The sequence below is a fragment of the Loxodonta africana genome, chromosome 3 (genome assembly GCF_030014295.1).
Source record: "Loxodonta africana isolate mLoxAfr1 chromosome 3, mLoxAfr1.hap2, whole genome shotgun sequence".
Lineage (NCBI taxonomy): Eukaryota > Metazoa > Chordata > Mammalia > Proboscidea > Elephantidae > Loxodonta > Loxodonta africana.
Genome location: NC_087344.1, coordinates 130184431 through 130206543, shown reverse-complemented (window position 1 = coordinate 130206543; position 22113 = coordinate 130184431). Strand labels below are relative to the sequence as shown.

The 22113-nt window shown below is 34.8% G+C and overlaps 1 protein-coding gene across 1 annotated transcript in view; it reads left to right on the top strand.

Annotated features, from left to right (window-relative positions):
* Positions 1-22113, top strand: part of COL24A1 (collagen type XXIV alpha 1 chain) — a 364074-nt gene that overhangs the window by 321318 nt on the left and 20643 nt on the right. Inside the window, exons 47-54 of the mRNA XM_064279962.1 lie at positions 1642-1749; positions 3443-3550; positions 3643-3696; positions 4444-4506; positions 7993-8046; positions 11869-11904; positions 18160-18195; positions 18293-18319. Coding sequence (XP_064136032.1) covers positions 1642-1749; positions 3443-3550; positions 3643-3696; positions 4444-4506; positions 7993-8046; positions 11869-11904; positions 18160-18195; positions 18293-18319 — 486 coding nt within the window. The remainder of the gene's footprint in view (positions 1-1641; positions 1750-3442; positions 3551-3642; positions 3697-4443; positions 4507-7992; positions 8047-11868; positions 11905-18159; positions 18196-18292; positions 18320-22113) is intronic.

Sequence of the window (22113 nt, the reverse complement as noted above, 5' to 3'; positions counted from 1 at the left end):
ATTTTTCTGATTCATCACTCTCAGTAGGTTCATCTTAGTAGGTTCATCATCTTAGTAGGTTCCACTCCAGGTATTTTCTCAATTTCTTTGAGAAATATTCTCACCTGTAATCATTCCCCACAGGCTATTCAAAAAGATTAATTCTTCAGTCACTTCAAACTTGGCATTGACTCCTAGAACAAACAACTGAGCAGCATCATTAACATTTATCGACTCATCAAGAGCCAAGGAAAACCACTTAAAAGTATTTGCCTTATTTTTTTAATTGACCCTTGATGTTGCTCCCAATGTCCTCACATCTTCAGGAATCTTTTATTACCAAAAGGCTAACAATCTTAAACAAGCTTATTTTCTCTGTACAATTTAGTTACCTCACCGTCAGTCAACAAATTTCTTTGCTGGGCTAACAAACCACTCAGAAACTTACTTTAGTTGCAGCCTCAGAAATTGTTCTGTGATAAGATATTCCATTTTAAATTTTTTAATTCTTCTAACTGTTGCATTCCTGTGAGGGAGAGATATTGTGATGAGCTGTGTATTGTATCAGACTGGTAATGTTGCTGTGTATTGTATTCTTTTAGCACAGCTAAAGTATCATTGGATAATAAACACAAGACTTTGGAATCAAATTTGATAACAAAATAATACACATTCCACTGTGCCTTACAAGCACACTGCAAATATAAAATCAAGTCCATTTTTCTCTTCTTGTTTTGACCTGATGGGTATGCAATGGTAATAAACAAATAATTAAAATATCACAAGACATAAGATAATATATGTGCCAGTTGAAGCACTGTCAAGTTATAACTGTATCACTGAGCTTTATAGTGTGACAAGAAGCAGTGTGAAATGAGGAGAGTGCCACATAAGGTGTTTGTCACAACTACTCAACTCTGCTGTTATAGTGCAAAAACAGCCATATGCAATATGTAAATGCATGAGAATAGGTGTGTTCCAATAAAACTTTACTTACAGATCCTGAAATTTTAATTTCCACATGTCATCAAATATTATTCTTTTGATTTTATTTAACCATTTAAAAATGTAAAAACTATTCTTAGCTCATGAGCTGTACAAAAATAGGTTGCAGGCTGGATCTGGATGCAGCAGTTTGCCACAGTTTGCCACCCTCTATTCTAGGACTTGGCTTTAAGGAAATATTGTTTGCTTAAATTTATTCTCAGCATAAACTATTTACAGTAAAATTTCTGGAATTATGTGTGGTTAAGGAATAGAATATTCTTCTTAAAGGATATACTAATTAGTTAACAGAGTTCTAATATATCCCAGGGCATAATACAAAAAGTTAGAATTCAGTAGATATGCTTTACCCCTAGGCTGCATAAGTCAGAAGATACTGGCAGACTATGCACTACCTTCCTGTTTTAATTTTAAATACCCAAGATCACTGCACTAATTATAGTTAGAGAGTGTAGATGAGTGGTGGGTGTTCCTCAGTGTTCTCAAATATTATTTGCACATTTCACTTAACTTGGAAAGAAGCCCAGGATAACTCCCAAACCTGGAAAATGTGTTGATAAGCAGCCTTTCAGAACACCAGCCCCTCCTAAATTTACAAGTCTCTGGAGGATCATCCAGGAACTACCACAGTTTTCATTTCTTATCTGTGTTATTTAGGGCATCAGAGGCAGCCCAGGAACAACAGGACTGGCAGGTTCTCCAGGTCCTCAAGGAGCAAAGGGCTCATCAGGCCTGCCAGGAAGCCCAGGAGTTCTAGGCCCAAAGGTACTTTAATGTTTTCTTCTGATGGATAAGCAGCACTGGCGATCCTTACTGGCCTGAGTTTAATGGCTAGATCACAGGATAAGATTAATAGCTTCCAATAAAATTTGGCTTATAGTAAAAACACATTAGGAAAAAAGAAAGTATGTGGCCTTGACATATTCATCTTCTGTGATAGCCACAGAGCATGTAATTTGCCAAAAGAATGCCTTAGCCCAAGACTGGAAATGCTTTTAAAAACGCTGTCATGACTCATCTTGGTTCTTCTTCCCTTTCTGTCATCTACCTTCTCTTCCAAAACAGAGAAATCTTATTTATTTCCAGATACATACTTTCTCAGTTACACTTCCTTTTCCTCCAAGTTTGACCCTACAACCAATTAGTAAATCTGATAACAGTGTAGATTATTTCTTAGAGTCAAAGTGATAGCAACAATTCTTCCATTAGCATTCAATGTATGGAATATTGTCATATGTCATCAGGCTTTCCAGACAAGACCTCTCTTAGAAGTATCTCAATGCAAGATTGACTTTGATTGTCTTAATCCTAAAGCTTTTACGAAATAACTTTAGACACTGGGCTAATCTCCAGGTTGTCCAGTGCCTAAAGCTATTTCATAAAACCTTAAGATTAAGATATTGACATGCTTATTATTACCCCTTAACCTGATTTTCATAATTCCACTTACACAGAATTTCCAGGTATTCTGATTTACATAGATAAATTGAAAATGACAACCCAGATGCTTACTGTTTCCAATTTGAGCCTTATGTTAATGTTTTTAACATAAATAATCCCTTTCTACTAAAACCCAAGGCAGATGAGCAAATGCTAAAGCTAGGAAAAAGAAATGTGAGAAAGACCCCGACCTCTTTTGTGTGTGAATTGTCTTCAGTAAAAAAGATCCATGTTTGTCAAGTCTCAAAGTTGTAGCTTTGTCTCAGGGCAGTGAAGGTTAATTTACTAATTTTTAAGAACATATGGTCCAAGTTTACAAATCATCATCTTTAATTAATGTTCTCTAAACTCTATCTGACTCCTAAGTTTGTTATTAGAAATGCCATGAAAGATATTCCAACTCTCATTTCAAAAACAAAAATAAATTAAAAAGACCCATGCCTTTCAAAAATAAAATAATGGTAATTAAGTATATTTTTAAAGTGAAATTTTAGGAGATAAAGATGAAGATATAGTTTATATCAGAGGAACACTGGGAAACAAAAAAAATGGGAATTCCTTAATGATGGAATTGAAAACACAGGAGACCACATTCTGTTTCTGAATCAGATAACTGAATCATTTCTGGGTGGGAGGGAAAAAGAACAAATATCAATTCAAATAAAATAAATTGAAATAAAACGTAAGTTCCATCACACACCCCCACATACCACACACACCCTTACCCTCCTCTGTATCCTCACCATCTTCTTCCTAGTTTTGTATGTTCCCTTTCCTCCTCTTTCCACATGTATCACCACAATCTCTAGAAGTTTCTCTCCCCACTGCTACACTTCTTATACATTATAATTAGATAGTGCTTGCGTAGAAAATATTGGTGCAGAGGATAACGATGCAGAATTTGGTTTCCTCAGTGCCTTGTATTATGCCTAAGGATTGGTCTCTTTGAGTTTCATTTAAAAGTCTATATGTTTATAGATTCTGAAACTGAGATCATCTTTCTTTTTTCTATCCATAGGGTGAACAAGGGCTACCTGGTCAACCTGGAATGCAAGGTAAAAGAGGTCACCAAGGAGCACAAGGTGATCAAGGACCATGTGGGGAACCTGGCCTGAAAGGGCAACCTGTATGTGCCAACTCAGAAACTCTCCAAGCACTTATTTTACAGGACAGACCACTGTTACACAATAATGATTATCATGTCTCTTCACATTGCAGGGAGAACATGGTGTTCAAGGTTTAAGAGGCTTCCAAGGATTCCCAGGTCCCAAAGTATGTTTATATATTTTCTGCTAGTCTTTTAGATATCTGGAAATAAATGTTGAAATATCAATAGTTTTCTTGAGCTTTTATTTTTTTAATCTACAAAATTTCAGTTAGTACAAAGAGTTATATATTTGAATTTTAATACGTGCGTTGTTCTAGCAATTTTATTCTGTAGTTTACTTTTGTTCCTCAGTACTTTTTTTCAGACATTTTATTGTGAAAATTTTCAAACATACAGCAAAGTTGAGTGAATTTCTCAGTAAACATCCAATATATTACCTAGATTCTAAAATTAATATTTTACTCGACTTTATCCTGTACTTATCCATCTATCCATCCATCTTTCCTCTCCCTCTATTTTTGGTGTATTTCAAAGTAAATTACATTTTACTTTGAAAATGCAAACCAAAAAGACCAAACCATTGCCATCGAATAGGTTCTGACTCATAGCAACTCTAAAGGACAGAGTAGAGCTGCCTTATAGAATTTCCAAGGCTGTAATCTTTACAGAAGCAGACTGCCACATCTTTCTTTCATGGAGCAGCTAGTACATTCGAACCATCAACTTTCTGGTTAACAGCCGAACACTTAACCATTTCACCACCAATTCCTCCTAAATACTTTAGTGTGCATATCCTTAACTATCACATTTTATTTTTTGAGTCAATTCTTAAAAGATTGATAAGAGTATTTTATTTGTAAAATGTTCATATAAGCTAATTTGTTTTTACTTTTTTAAAATTGTATTTATAGGGTCCTGAGGGGGATGCTGGAATTGTTGGAATATCAGGACCTAAAGGTCCTACTGGACAAAGAGTAAGTATAAAGTCATTCTAGGTATTCTTAAATTGTGGCTCTTTGCTTATTGTAGGACTCAGGTTAAGAACTTGAAAATTGCTCCAAGTTAATAATTTAATAAAATGACTTTTAAGATAGAAATTCACTAGAGAACATACAAAGGTTCTCAACCTTTGTCAGTTCGTATATTTGAGCAAAAGATTTCTTAGACCTCTCCTCCCCATACTTTCCCGATTCTCACTTAAAAAAAAAAAAGGTCAAAATTACTATGAAAAGTGGATAATGTATTTATTAACTCATATCAGAAACGAAAACATAAAATTGTTTTATAAGAATTCATATAGCCAGAGACCATAGACCACCCACATCCACCACCTGGAGGAGGCTTGCCTTTGACCAGAGCTCTTCAGACCATGCTTTGGAAAATATTTCCTGATAGCTGTGTTTTTCCAGCTAGAAGGTGAGCATCTCAAGAGAGTGATGAGTTGCTGCTTCAACAGTTACAAAGATTAGAGTCTGAAAAACTCCAGTTAGCTCTTTATTCTCTGGAACTGCAAGCCATGGAGAATGTACATAGGATAAACAAGCCATCAGCAATTACTGGTTGTTTTTGTTTGTTTGCTTTTTTGTTTTGTTTTGTTTTTTTACTAAGCACAGCCTCCTAATTGATGAGATGATCTATAAACTCAAAGGAAAATAAAAAACCATTAAGTTTTAAACACTAGTTTGGCTTTAGTAGTAGCACCTTTATGACTAACAGCAACTGGTAGGGCAAAAATGGGAGAGAACAGAGAGAAAGATGGGAAACCATTCAGATGCAAGAGAAATGAATCTTGAATAAGAACCTTACAACTGAAACCCACTGTTTTCTGTTTCTTATACAAGATATTAAATGAAAACGTCAATTTTTTGAAATCCTATGCCCCTTCCCTAACTCTTATAATACATTTCTTTCAATAATACAAAGAGCGGTTGCCACGGGCAACTTTTTGAAGACCCTTCTCAACACTTCTTCAGGTGTAAATGTATGTTATTTTTATAATTTCTGAAGAACTATGGAAAGTTGGTACTTTTATGTAAAGTTCAATTCTTGATTATCCACAGGTGGGTTGTGTATGGTTAGGCTTCTCTATAGCAGAGGAGGCCTGATGGAGCAGTGGTTAAACACTCAGCTGCTAACCAAAAGGTTGGCAGTTCAAACCTACCAGGCTGATCTGTGGGAGAAAGATGTGGCAGTCTGCTCCAAGAAAGATGTACATCCCTGGAAACCCTATGGGGCAGCTCTACCCTGTCCAATAGGGTCACTATGAGTCGGAAACAACTTGATGGCAGTGGGGTTTTTTTTTCCTCTATAGTAAATATTGCCTTTAAGTTCTTATTTACGTTACGTTCCCCGCTAATTAAATCCATTCATTTTTGTTTTATTAAATTCTCAGTTAATTAAATCCTTCACGGTATTGTCAAAAAGTTGTCTTCCTGCCTAGCACCTGTCCTAAGCAGGGTCTTCTAGAGTGTTAGGTCTCTGTGGACCATAGTTTGAGCTTATATTACTTTGCTTGCCCAGAATTTTAATCAGTTCACAAATAGTAAAGTTTTGGTAACTAGCTCACAAACTACTTATCTTTAAGTGCAGATATTTCTTTATTAAGTGAATATGAGTCAGGCAAAAAGTCCTAATAGGTTAATACTTATCAAGAGTCTATTATGTACCAGATACTGCTATTCAATTTGTTTCCCTTATCTCATTTTATCCTCATGAAAATCTGTGAGAGGTTTTATAAGTGAGGAAACTAACTCCCTGAAAGGTAATTTGCTCAAGGCAAATTATGGCTAGTATGTGGAGGAGCCAAAATTTGAATCCACATCTAATCAACTCATTGTACCAACCAAATCATATATTAGAAAATTGCTTGCTAATTGCAAAATTAGAATATAAAATGGATATTAAGTGGCCCAGTGCCTAGTTCTATACCTAGCACATATTCTGCTATCAATAAGTATTTGATGATTTAATTAATTAATTAATTAAAACTAGGAAATCTGGATAACTTCTTCTCCATTTCAAAGACATATTTATGTAGATACCTAGTACCCATCATTAAAATCATAGCGCCATGTCTTTTGGGCACATCTAGATAAACATAGATGATGGTTTGCTCTTTGAGTCTACTTTATCTAGATTCCATGTATACCTCTCCATTCTTTTAACAAATCATTATTTCAGAGTCAGATCACAGTTCAGTTGATTAGTTCGGTGCTTTCTCATCATTATTTTTTAATGATAAGCCATTCTAGAGGATACATTTGATGAGGTTAAGGAATCAAATCTCTTTATTCGATTACAGATCTTTGAGACTTGGGCACCATATTTATAAATTATCTTTATGTTTAAAAAGTGTTTCTATTAGATTTACTCTTAAAGTATCAGGTAATCTTCCTCATTCTAGGTCAATTTAATATTAAAGCTATCTCAGTTACTTTATTACAGCTATCAATAGACCATATACATTATAATTATATTAATTGGTGGTATTTCTTATACCTCTGCAGGAATTAGAAAAAAAGAAACCTGTTAGATATATGAAACCCTGGTGGCATGGTGGTTAAGTGCTATGGCTGCTAATCAAAGGGACAGCAGTTCAAATCCACCAGGCACTTCTTGGAAACTCTATGGGGCAGTTCTACTCTGTCCTATAAGGTCACTATGAATCGGAATCGACTTGATGGCACTGGGTTTGGTTTTTTTTTTTTTTTTTGGTTAGATATGTACATTTATGTATCCCAGCTTAAGTGCGAGCTGCAACAACTGAAATTTGCAGCCTTGGGAGTGGGGGTGAAGGTTCAGAGATATATATAGTCATTGAGAAGTGATAGAGTCCATACCTAGTTTAGGAGGAGCTGACCAGAAGCCCAGCTTATTCAGTTAGTTTCCTAACCAAATAACAGTTTACAGCTTAAAAAATCACTTTTCACATTTCATGGGCCTGTTAAGTAGGCATTCTTATTTCTGTTTTACAGGTGAAGAAACTAAAGTTTCGTGCTGTCAGTGCCTTCTCTCTATTCCATGCTGCATGTCACTCAAACACCTGCTCACTCAGCATCTCCAGAGAAATATATTCACCAATTTGTTCACCATTCTACATAGTCCTTTTTTACATAAAGTAGTTCCATTTGTTATGTAATGACCCATATATAAAATGGCGTCATCGAAGTTATGAAATGCTGATTTATCAGTTTGTTAGGAATTGAACAGAAGTGACTCTCCTGATACAGAAAGATATGGTAATATGCAGGATTATGTCACTGAGTGTGAACCAAAATTACTACTATTTCTACTAATGCTATGTTATAATAAAAACTATAATCGTATAGATGTGGGCTATTTTACTATAAAAAAAAAAAAAACAGTGCCATCGAGTCGTTTCCGACTCATAGCACAAGAAATTCTCTGGGATTTTTCTAAATTATCCTGGAAATAACACTGTTTTTCTTTTACCCCAACAGGGAAACACTGGTCCCATTGGCAGAGAAGGTATAATAGGTCCCACAGGTAGAACTGTAAGTTAGTCACAATACAGGTCTCTTTTTTTCTTTTTCATATTCTTTTTGTTTTCTTTAATCGTACTTCTAAAATAATACTCCAAATATCACCCCAGGTATTCGAGAAGCAAAGGGCAAAAATAGATGTATTTTTTCTCCTGAAAGATGATTCCTTCAAACTTAGAGGGTGTTTAATGAAGAAGATATGTGAAAAGGTGAAGTAAGTGCTTAAAACTAGAGCTGAGAAGGGAAGATAGAACTGGGGGAAGCATATAGGTGATCATTAAGGCAATATAAATGGATCAGTTTTCTGAAGGAGAAAACACACCAAAAGATAAGAAGACAGGCAAGATTTGAGTCTTCAGAAGTACCCACTGTAAAGAAAAGAAAGAAATAATTCATAGGAATAGAAAAACCACCAAGAACGACATTAGATAGACGAGGTTCCAAGAAAATAGTAGTCAATAGTGATCTTTCAAAGAATAAGTTAGAGTGGAAGATGGAATAGTGATTGCAGTGAAGAATAAAGAAGATATAAAAATATTTAATAATAACTTCTCAAATTTTCACAGCAAACTTTTGAACTAGATATTATTTCCATTTAACAGATGAGATTCATAAAGTTTCACCTAGTCACTCGAGGTGATACAGCTAGTGAATTACATAACTGATGTTTCTTATTTCAAAACCAGTGCTCTTTCCACTCAGTTCCAAGCTATGTCTAGGGAGGAAATAGAGACAGTATGTACCACTGCTTGTAGAAATTTCACTATGAAATAAAGCAGATAAACAAGACAGTGGTTTGAGAGGCGGTAGCTTTATGGGAGAGTTTGCAATACTTATAATACTGTAAACACACAAAACGAGAAACTCAATAGAAAGCGTCAAACTGAGACTTGGTGAGGAAGAATCATTCTTTACAAGGAATCAATATTTTGAATTCTTTTTGAAAGTATTACATGCAGACACATAATATTTAAAAATGTAAAAATAGAATGCATGAAGTATTAAATACAACACTAAAGTTACTGGATTTATAAGCAAAAGAAGTGTATAACTCGACATTTTTCTAGACTTTCAGCATTTACCACTCAGATTTATAGAGTCTAAGTGAAAGATTGTAAGTGGGAGAATTCTCATATTTCTGTGAGTAGTTTTTCAGCAAGCTAAGGAACACATACTGTTCTGATTACTGAATGGTCTCCTCTGTGAAAAATGTGAAATATTAATTAGTCAAGGAAACTATGATAAATAAATGGCTCAATTAAAATATCTTGCTGTTTTGTTTATAGTTTTTAAAGACTCTTATAATATTCAGTATGCGCATCAGTTTTTCCATTTTCTCTTTTGCCGTTCTAAGAAGAAACTTCCAGGACAAATTCATTATGAGAGAGTAAGCATTTGCAAATGGCCAAAAACATTTTAGAGAAAACAGTGGCGGGGAGCTAAGGGTTGGGGGGAGGGGAATTCCTTTTTCAAATAAGAAAACATACTACAAAGTCATCATAAATAAACTCTATGGTAGTGCAAAGAAATAAATCAGTGGAACAGACTAGAGTCCAGAAATAGATCTCAGAATATGTAGGAATTTAATAATAAAAAAATGGTATGTCAGTTAGGATGACTTGAGATGCAAGTAATAGAAACCGTGAAGCAAACTAGCTTTGACAATAATGAAATGTATCAGAGGAAGTGTAGACATAGGAAGGGCTTCAGATTTGGTTAATTTAGTGACTCAATCATGTTATCCTAGACCAGGTTCTTTCCGTAACTCTACTCTGCCATCCAGAATTGGAGTCATCTTGCTGTAAAACTGAACATTGGCTGCATAATCAGGCTACAGGATGACTACAGTTTTTCAGGATCACATTCGGACATAATTATCATCCAAGGGGAGAAAGCTATCTATAGCTTTATCTTGGGAAAAACAAAACTCTTTTCCAGCAGTCGCACATTGGATTCTTATGTCTAATTGACTAGCATTTAGCTGCATGCCTGTTGCTAAACCAGTGTCAGAAAAGGGAAATGGAATTAATTTCAGTCATACTACTGCTGTAAGAAATTGGTACCTAACTTCAACCAAAAATAAATAAATCCTAGATAAACTTCTAAAGACTTTAACATAAAAAATGGAAGAATAAAAATCTTAGAAAAATTATCTAGAAAACTAATATATAGCTTAGGAATTGAAGAGATCTTTTATACAGGGTAGAAAATCTATAAATTATAAAAGAAAACATATTCGTGTACTTGAAAATTTTTTAATTTCATATAAGAAAATATTCCATAAAGTCAAAAAATCAACATAGTTTGGGGAAAACTATTTGCAAAGCATACAACAGACTAATATACAAAGAACTGTTAGAAATTCATGTGAAAAAATAAAACTCAGTAGAAAAATGAGCAAAGGGTCTGAATAGGTAACTTACAGAAAAATAAATACAAAAGGCCAGTAATTATTTGAACAGATACTCACCTTTAGTCAGAGAAATAATAAAGTAATAGTGGGGTTAATTAGATCTCCATCTAACCTCTTAGAAGGTGATGTAGGGAAAACAGTACTCTCATTTATCACTGGTGGAAATGTAGATTATAGTCTTTTTTGGAAAGATATTTGTTGAAAATATAAATACACACACCCATTAACCAGGAACCCTGGTGGCACAATGGATAACCACTCAGCTGCTGACCGAATGATCAGCAATTAGAACTCACCGGCCACTCCCTGGGAGAAAAGATCTGGTGATCTGTTCCCATACAAACCCTATGATAGACCATGTTTGGGGTCATAAAATAAATTTTAACGAACTTAAAAGAATCAATGTCATCTAAATTGTGTTCTCCAGCTAAAGTAAAATTAAACTAGAAATCAATAGCAAAACAACAGTAGGAAAATCACCAAACACATGAAAATTAAACCACACTCTTCTAAATAACCAATGAATCAAAGAGGAAGTCTCAAGGGATATTGGAAACTATTTTGAACTAAATGAAAATGTATACAAAATATCAAAATTTGTGAGCTGCAGCTGAAAAGGAGTAGGAAAAGAAGCTGAAGGGGAAGAAGCCACCTTAGAAACAGGGTTTTCAAAGACTGAAGGAAGCAAATATTACAAGAATTTACCCTGATAATTTCCTTTCTAAACTGTTTTGCATGTAATTGTCAAATCAACTGTTTTGAGGTAATTGAATGAATAAATAGCTTCTTATCCCCAACCCATAACCCATTGCTGTCGAGTCAATTCTGATTCATAGTGACCCTATAGGACAGAGTAGAACTGCTTTTTATCCCAGTCTGGTTTTAATATAGAGCTAGAGATAGCAAAACAGACAGCATAATGAATTCTTAAAATGTTTCTGTTTTGCTTTGCTTTGCTTTGCCTTGTTTTGCTTTACTTAGGAAAAAGGACTTCTGGTGGCACAGTGTTTAAAGCACTGGACTGCTAGCCAAAATTTCAGCAGTTCAAACTACCAGTCGTTCCGTGTGAGAAAGGTGTGGCAGTCTGCTCCCTATAAGGCAGTTCTACTCTGTCCTGTAGGGTCGCTATGAGTTAGAGTTAACTCAGTGGCAGTAGAATTAACTCAGTGGCAGCGGGTTTGGTTTTTTGTTTACCTTCTCCCCTTTGATTTTACTTAGGGAAAAAAAAGAACAGATTTTGTATTAATTCTGTTGTACATGGGGTTGCTATGAGTCAGAACCGACTCAACGGCACCTAACAACAGCAATAAAAAGAGTCTTGATAGCTAGAAAATTTTTCAAAAAACACAAATTGTCATGTTTCTATCTACAACCTCAACTACACTGAACTAATGTCTTTTTTTTTTTTTTTTTTCTTCTAGGGACCCAGAGGTGAAAAAGGCTTTAGAGGTGAAACTGTAAGTTTAACTAAATTTGTGGTTATATTATCACTTGTCATTAGACCATAAATTCTATAAAAGTAGGAACCTTGTCTGATTTGTTCACTCTAATATCTCTGACATTTGTAGGATAAAAATAAAATGGTAGTAGTTGTCAGGAAGTAGAACTAACCTATGGGGTATATCACAGTGAAACCTGATAAACTTTAAGCATGTTTAAGAATATGTCGATCATATTCTTGCCAGATCACTATTTGAAATTATTTTGGGAAGCCAGGGTGTTCTGGGTATATACCCACTATGTCCTGCCAGCACTGAACCAAAAAACCAAACCAAACTTGTTGCTATCAAGTCAATCTCAACTCATAGCAACCCTATAGGACAGAATAGAACTGCTCTGCAGGGTTTCCAAGGAGTGGCTGGTAGATTTGAATTGCTGACCTTTTGGTTAGCAGCTGAGCTCTTAACCACAGGACTCCATAAAACTAGAGCACTAGAGTGATATTATTAAAGCAAAAATCAGATTATATCATTCCCCTGTTTAAAATCTCCCTATGACTTAGAATAAAATTTAATCTCCTTCCATTGGTCTAGAAGGCCCTACATGACCTGACCTGTTTGCTTTTCCAGTCTCATGATATACCACTTTCCCCAGCCCACTGTGCTTACCTTATTTATAGTCTTTGCAACATGACTTTCTTTTGCTTAGACAACTCTTTCACTTTGGACTGGCTTTATCTCATGATTTAGGTCTCTGCTCAAATATTATCTGGCTAGAAAGGCCTTCTCTGACCACCCTGTCTCATATTATTCCCAGTCACTCTGTTCCACAATATCCTGTTTTGATTTTTCATAGCACTTATTATAATTTGAAATTATTTGTTTTCTAACTCCACTATAAGGTAAACTTCAGGAGAACAGGGAACTTTGTCTGGTACACTGGCCATCAGTGTCTAAAACAGAGCCTGGCATATTATAGGCAATATATGATGCATGAATTGATAAATAAATGAATATTATTGCCTAAAATTAAGACATTACCAGGTATTTCTAGTTCTAGGCTGATAAAGTGTCATTAATCTGTTCATATTTTGTTCTGTCAGTTGCCCTAGCTCTCTTCACACACACACACACACACACACAAAAACCAAACCTATTGCCATCAAATCAATTCCAACTCATACCAACGCTATAGGACAGAGTAGAACTGCCCCATGGGGTTTCCAATGAGTATCTGGTGGATTAGAACTGTTGACATTTTGGCTAGCAGCCTGAGCTTTTAACCACCTCACCACCAGGGCTCTTCACAAATGTGGTGCACACTCCCAAGGTATATGGGGTGGCAGGAGGTAGGCACACTGGCATTTAGAGCACGCAATTAAATTTAGGTGGTTAAAAGGATTAACTGGCACATTAAAATTATTAGTTTATCCTGTGTTTATTGTTGAGTAAATACTAAGTATCGTTTTATCATTTCTTTTCCTTTGATTCCATTAATGTTTAAGGAACTTTATTAATCTCTAAATTCCTAGAGATTATTCTACAATTAACATTAAACCTTTTCTCTTTTGGTTTTATGGAAAAGCTTCATAACATTTCTTATACGTTCATATTTTTATTTTTTCAAATTTGTTATCTTCAAGAATCTAAATAATTGACTGGGTAAAGACAATTTATAAATTTGTAAAGAAAAATAAGACACTTCACTCTGTACAAACATCAGAATTTACAATAATCCATCAAATCGTGTTTTATAAACATTCTTTTTAGATTTTCTTGAAGCTGATATTGGAATTTATAAAGCTATGCTATACTTAACAAATTTTATTCCAAGACCAAAGCATGATTCAGTGACTTAAAAAAAATACAGAGATGGTTACAGCTCATTACACAACACATGAAAAGTACTCCTTTAGCATAAATTTGGGTTTCTTTTTAGGAAACTTCATACCTTCTGCAATTTGACATTGTAGACTCTAGTATTGATCCCAAGTGGGTCCTTTTCACCACTGAGAGACCTGTTTCTGTCATTGTCATGTGTGAAACAGTTTCTTACCTTTCTGTTCTATACTTGTTACATGTCTACCTACCTGTGGGATGTTTTAAAAATAAGTCCCTGGGATCAATTCACATATTTGCTCTCAACAGAGCCAGAGGAGTTCTGTAATATCCTAAAAAAAATCTCATAGCAGGCAGCAAGTAGAATTCTCTCACCTCCCCTACTTCAAAACTATAGAGTTATTGCCAAATTAATCTTGGATGGTTACAAAAATCTCCTGATTGCCATGAGACCCCAAACATTTTAAGAACATGATTAAATAATTTAACAACAACAAACGCAAAGAAGCTTGCCAGAAATAATGGGATACAATTAGAAAAAAAAAGTGAAAATTTAACTCATGACAGAAATGATATCCTAATGTTGACTGTATAAAAAAGATTTTGGGAAAATGCCACAACTTGAAGCATGCAACTTAAAGCCATGGAAGTAAAAAAAAACAATCCCAGATAAGTTTTTAGATTAGCTGCATCATTTTAATGGTTTTTTTTTTTTTTTGTACTTTAGCTGAAGGTTTACAGAACAAAACAGTTTCTTATTAAACAGTCAGTATACACATTGTTCTATGACACTGGTTAACAACCCCATGACATGTCACACTCTCCCTTTTCAACCTTGGATTCCCTATACCAGCTTAATGGCATATTATTTAATGAAAAGCAATAAAATGTTGAAGAATTGCTTTGAGATATTCTCAAATATTACATCTAAGTTAATGTGTCTTCCCAATTCTTGAATATCAGAATTATCTTATTTGCTTCCAATTTGAAAGTAAAGAAGATGGTTTAAACATTATAAGGAAAAACCAAATTATGGAAAAATATGTCCTAATTATTAACAAATTAAAAATTTAAAGCGTATATGTATACATTTATGTTTTAAAATTCATAGTATAATTTATTTATATGAAAAATTATCGAGCTGTTTTAATTTTAGTACTTATTCCCCTTACATTCATACAAACTTCTAATTTGAAATTCTGGGGCAGTTCTACTCTGTCCTATAGGATCGCTGAGTCAGCTCGACGACAACAGGATTGTTTTTTGGTTTGAAGACATTTTTGTTGTCACAACTAGGGAAAAGGCGGAGAGGAGTTGCTAGTGACATCTAGTGAGAGGCCAGGGAGGCTGCTAAACATCCTACAATGCAAGCTTTTTAGTTTATAAATGGGAAAAGGGAAAAATAAGAGCCATGTTAAGCCAGCCTAAAGTAAAGATTATGAAGCTGTATCAGTTGTATTTACATAAAGGCAAAGTCTAATATACTCAGGTTCTTAGGTACTTATGAATATTTTTAAAGCCTAATGGTAAAATATACTGCTTTTGGAGAATCATATGTAAATTCTGAGATTAAGTGCAGAAAGAATCCATTTTCAAAGTCAGAGCTTTCACTTAGCCAAATAACTATGATAAGCTTTCACATTAATTTAGATCTCCATTGAGAAATTAACATAGACAATCATAGTTTTATTATAAACTGCTTTATATAGTATGTAGATGGAGTGATCACTTCTCCCTGATGGTATGTACCTAGAGGAATAAAAAGAACTAATAAAGTATTACATTGTTGGAATCATATCTTGTTTTCCTTGACTGTTTGTATTATTCTATGCAGTTGTTACATTGGGTTGCTCTGCCCTGTCTTGTTGGGTTTGAAGTATTTCATTTGACCATATTTGTGGTGATCTAACTTGTTCTAGGTAACAATTTGAAATGAATCCAATAAAATCAGCAGTAGGAATAATTTCTTCCTTCTTCTATGATAAATTCCTCTTTTAAAGTCAAAGACAGGATATATATTTTGTACTTCAGCATCAGTGAGATTTTGCAAATGGCAGAAATACGCAAAGTAGAATGAAATGTCATAATTGCTTACTATTTTTACAATGTTGATCCAGAATGGAGAAACTTACACAGCCAAATTCACTCAGCCTCTGTGTATTTAAGGATATCTCCGACATGAAATTTCTATAACTAATCATGCAGCTTCGCAGCGCAAGTTTTGTATATTCTCTGGTCAAAACTGTAATCGCAAACCATGTAAACTAAGAAATGTCCAGTAGAGATGGTGTTGGAATACTCTACCTTTTTTAAGTAATTTGTGTTGTTTGTTCTAGCTGTCACAGTATATTTAGGATCAACAGCTTTTGGCAATAAAAGATACTTAATACTAAGTCAGGCATAGCATCAACGTTATACAAGCTCAGGTAAAGATAAATTTTGCTTTGTCATCTCTTAACCATATTCTAAGTTTCACTCAATGTGGTCTTAATAGTTAATTGACCAGCAAGTAAGTAAAATTTTTGAGTAGATATATAAGACCTCCCAGTATTGACAGTGATTACTACTGTTTCATTTTGAAAAATGCCAGTGTAACTTTTGATATTTTATTATACACATTTTAACTACTGTAATTTCTAAATTAATACCAATTAATTTAATATTCATTTATTTAATATTTCAATAAAAGTTATTGAACACCTACTGTGTATCAGGCAGTGTTATTCCAGACAATAAAAAGGTGACTAAGATACCTTATCTGGCGCTGGGGTTTTTTTAAGATACCTTAAGGGTCGTTAGAGATTTTCCAGTGTGTTACATACTGTGGAATGCAGAAAAAGATGATTAGTTGAGCAAAGGGGAGGTGGACTGGGTGGCAAAAGCAAGGAGGGTAAAAACTTTTAAAGAAGTACTAGAATAGGAATGGGAGTTTAACAGAAAGAAAACTTAGGGAAGAGCGTTCCTGAGCAAGGAACTAGCACATGCATGATATATACATGTGTGAAAGAACTTGTAAGATTCAGAGATCTACAACTAATTGGTTATATAAGGAGTGTTGGGTATGTGTCTTAGTCATCTAGTGCTGCCATAACGGAAATACCACAAGTGGATGGCTTTAACAAAGAGAAATTTATTTTCTCACAGTCTAGTGAGTTATAAGCCCAAATTCGGGCGTCAGCTCCAGGGTAAGGCTTTCTCTCTCTATCGGCCCTGGACTAAGGTCCTTGTCCTCAATCTTCCCCTGGTGGAGAAGCTCCTCAGGCATGGGGACCCTGGGTCCAGGGGACACCCTCTGCTCCTAGTGCTGCTTTCTTGGTGGTATGAGGTCCCCAGCACTCTGCTTGTTTCCTTTTTCTTTTATCTCTTGAGAGATAAAACGGAGGTACAGGCCACACCCCAGGGAAACTCCCTTTACCTTGAATCAGGGAGGTGACCTGAGTAAGGGTGTTGTTACAATCCCACCTTAATCCTCTCAACATAGAATTACAATCACAAAATGGAGAACAACCATACAATACTGGGAATCATGGCCTAACCACGTTGACACATATTTTTGGGGAGACACAATTCAATCCATGACAGTGTATTAGGGAGTAAATGGAAGTGAACACCAAAACTTAGAGAGGAGGAAATGGTGCCAAAAAAAAAGTCCAATCGATTCCCTTGGATTTGAATCCTAGCTCTGTTCCTTATTCACTGGTTACTTCAATATTACATTTTCTTAAGTGTAAAATGGAAATATGGCACACAGCTTGGCACATAGTGAGTCCTCAATAAATAGTAGTTGTCACTATAAAGAGGTTTATATTTTATCCTCTAAGCAATAAAGAGCCATTGAATGATTTTAAGTAAATAATGACAGCTTAGATTTGTATTTTATAAGTAGAAGGTAGTTAGCACAGTAGAGAATATAAACAAAGTCAAATTAGAAGTCCAGACAAAAAAATGTTTAGCACTAAACCAAGATAGTTGCTGTTGCCGTGGAGGTGGAAAGGAAGAAAAGTATCTTGGAGAGATTTGGAGGTAAAATCAAGAGGATTTGGTAGCCAATTTATAGGGGAATGTTAAAGGAAAGGGAAGTGGTCTCAAAAAATACTTTGAAGTTTCTAATTTTGATGATTAGGTGGATGGTAGGTAGGAAAAACATACTTAGCATTAACATTTTTAAATGTCACATTTACAATAGTTTATTAAAATGAATAATTTCCATTCCTAGTAATATCAGTAAAAGAGGAAAGTAAATATCTGCTTGTTCATGAATGTGGGTGATAGCTAAGTGCAAGAACATATGATTTCAAAATGCAAAAACAACTTTGAAATCTAATGACTTGCTTTACACAGAAAGACCAGTAATGGAAGTTGAATCTTAGTTTCCTTGTACATACCAAGCAAAAACATAATATGCATATTGTGCCTTGTCTCTGTTTCTTCCAGGGCCCCCAAGGACCAAGAGGTCAACCTGGGCCTCCAGTGAGTATTTAAATTTGTATCTATTTACCATTGAAGTTTATATGTTTGCCTGGTTTTGGATGTCTACTAAACATAAGTTTAAAATTTTTTGTTATAGGGTCCACCTGGAGCACCGGGTCCAAGAGTAGGTTTTCTTGGTTTTGTTTTCGTTTTAATTTATTATATTATATTAACTTTTGAAAGCTGCTTGTGTTAACTCTCTTATGTTCAAATGTGTGACTCTTGTCTCCCTCTGTGCTTTGTTGCTAAACTGATAACAGACCTGACCCAACTGCACTACCTTGAAACTCAAGCTTCAGACTTATCTATAAAATGGGAAACATATCTCCTACTTCCTTGGTTGGTTTTGAGGATTAAATAAGAAGTAAAGTACTCCACAAACTGCCTGACACATAACTGCTCAAAAAATGCTAACTCCCTCCATTTCTTCCTTCTTCCACATACTAGCCCTCTTTATTTAAAATGTTTTAGGGGGTTTTAGTTTGTTTTTGTGTTTTTGTTTTGCCAACCAGAGTTATCCATTTCTTAAGCTTTACATGAATCCTCTTCAGTTGCTGGTGACTGTAGAAGACCTCACACTTCTCACATATTTGCTTGTTATTTAACTCTCACAGCCTAGAACTTGCTACTCTTACTTTTGAGGCACTGTTTCTGTTGCTTCAGTTATTATTTCTTGACCTCTGATGTTCCAAGCTAGGTCTCCCTAATGCCTTGTATCATCTTTCAAAACTCTGCAGTATCTGCGTCTTCCTGCTCCCTACAAAAGATCTCCTTCCACCCCCACACTCATCTATACTCCATTACTACAGCCAACTACAATGGCTTTTGGCCACACTTCCTACCTGAAGGAGACCCACTGTTGGCTACACTGTTCAGTTGCCCCAGTGGCCAGTCCAATGCCTTCCAATTCTTACTTATCTCTGCATCCTGGTCTGGTATCAGTTTGATCTCTGTCAGTTTAGTTTTAGTTGGAGGATCACCGCAGTCCACTTTCAGAAGGCCAGAAACTGTATTTCCCTCAGCTTTTCATTGGGGCAAGGGATAATTTTAAAGCAAAGTGACTAAGAAAGTTTGTCCCCTTGAAAACAAGAGACCCTTTTCTCTATAATTTTTTAAGAATTGCTGCTGCTTACTTTCATTGACTGATTGAAACCTTCTCTGTGTGAACATCAATGTGAATGTCTTTCTCCAAATCTCCAAAATACTCCTCATTCTCTGTTCTTCCTATACTCCCACAATGCATGGGTTACAAGTACCCTTAACAATTGCCTTCCCACCTTATAACTTTGATAATCATAGCTGTCTTTGCAAGAAAGAACAAATTATAAAAGGTCATGCATCATTGGCAGATTAGAGAGGTGTTGAGTGGAAATTTGCACATTTAAGTGCCAGAATTTGGTGAATTTTATCTGTTTCAGTTAGGGGTTTTTGTATGTCTCCCTACTTACCCAGAATAAAGTAGGACGTGTGAAAGGTTTTACTCTGAGAAAAATGTGGATAAGAATATATACTTTGGGAAATTATTATAAGGATTAAATGGGAAGATGTGTGTTTGACACATTGTAAATACATAATGAATTCTAGTTTCTCTGTTTTGTTTTGTTTTGTTTTCTCCCTTTCTCTCCTTTCTGTTGTCCTTCTACTTGGCCAACATGAAAACAGATTTCTGTATAGTCTTTCCAAGACTTGCAGAGTTTATCCTAGGAAAGTGGCATTGTAGCCTTGAGACTGAGACTGCCAGAGCAAAGGTCTAAATGATATTGAGAAAATACCTACATATCCTTTCTGAAGTCAATGTACAATCATATCCTCTGTGAAACTCTTCTTAATTCCATCCCCACTTCAAATTGCAAGATAAAAGCCATCATTTCCCTTTCTTCATTCATTCTCATTTATTTTCATGCCAGTCTTTCTCTACTTGGGGGCTTTCTCTACCAGATTGTGAACTTTCTGAAGGTAGAGGCTGTTTTTTTTTTTTTTTTTTTCCATTCAAGCCCTTATTAAGTGTCTGTTGAATAAACGAGTAGAAGAAAGCAAGCTAGGTCTCTTAGAAAACTTCAGTGAGCATCTTGCAAGCTAGAAGATTACATTTGGTGGAAAACAATGTTTAGGAATGAAACAGGATCACAGAATTAGAGCTGGGTGTCCTCTTGGTAATTATCTAGTGATTAGTTCAGACTGTGAGTTGTGACTCATAGTTGTGAGCCAGTAGATTATGAGACCAATTTAGTGAGCCTCATTCAGCATTCTTTTGAAATGAAATGGAATACAATAGAAAAAACTATCATGGGGAGTGACTGCTTAATGGATACAGGATTTCTTTCTGGGATGATGAAAATATTCTGAAATAGATAATGGTGATGGTTACATAACATTCTGAAAGTATGCTCCCTGGGTTGTTGCAAACATTTCATTAATTTCTAGAGTTCTGAAGAAGTTCATTCTGAGGACTTTTACAGCTTTCTTATTGCTTTTATGCAGCAGAGAAAATACTACATTATTCGCGTTATCTCCTAGATCTCTAAGTCTGAGTAAATGTCCTTTTAATATTTTGTGTGATGAAATTGAAAAATGCATAAAGCACTTCTGCCCCATACTGAAGTACAATGGTTGCCTCAAATAAAAGCACTCGTGCAATTGTTTGATTTGCAAATTGATCTAGCTGCTTTTATATGGAGCACAATTTTCACTTGACAGACTAACAATGTTATTCAGACAAATTTTTGACAGATATTTTGTTGAAAATGAATGAACTGAGTCCATCATATAAAGGAAAACAACTGACAGAATTTAATGCCAGTGATAAAATTCAAGTTTTTAAGCAAAAAAGGATTTCAGGAAACGTCTATCTACCATATGAGTTTGACAGCTCTCAGTACTTAGAGTTTTCTAATGAGATTGGTGGTAATGTTAACAAACGTAATTTTTTGTTATTACATAATGACATGTTTTAGTATTCAGAAACTCTGCATAATTCCGTGAACCAGTATTTTCCAAATGATTAATGCATGATCTTAACAAAATTATACATCAGTAACAGAAAATATTCCTTCAAAGTTTAAGGTAGATCAATAGATTTCACTATTAGAAGTACAAAAAAGTCCATTGAAAATGTAAGAATTGTTGAATTGGCAAATTTTTGTAATGTATACTCTTACATTAATAAAAAAAAAATTAGAAAAGTTCATTGATATGGTTTTCAGATTCCACATTGCAACTAACCTTTAAGAAACCACCACTTGCCAAGTTTTGATGTAGTGTCAAAGAAAAATATCCACAATTATCTGAAAAGGCTATTAAAGTATTCTTTTTCCAACTGGTTACTGGGTTTTCCAACTACATATCTCTATGAAACCAGATTTTTTTTTCATGTATTTCTACTAACATATCACAACAGATTGAAAACAGAAGCAAATAAGAGAATCCAGCTGTATTCTATTAATCCAGACATTAAAGAGATTCGCAAAGGCATAAAACAGTGCCACTGTTTTTACTAACTTTTTTGTTTTGCAAAATATAATTCTTTTTCATAAAAAATATATTAACATATGATAGGTTTATTGTTATGTAGAGGAATTAACAAATCAATAGATTAAAATTTAATTTTAATTTCTAATATGGTAAATATCAAAAGTTATAACTCACATAAACAAAAGCTCTTTAAGACACTTAATAATTTTTTTTAAGTGCCAAGGGCTCCTGAATCTGAAGAGTTCGTGAACTGCTATGCTAGGTTTTCTAAGGTTAAAGCCCTTAACCATGAATAAGCAAACAACTGGAAAATATAAAGATGGCAATTGTTTAGTACTTAATTCAATTTTCCATGTTTAGTGGTGATATCTTTGTATGGCCTATGCCAAAAATCTGCCCATTCATGTAGGCATGATGGTCAGAATTATGTAATCTGCAGAGAATATT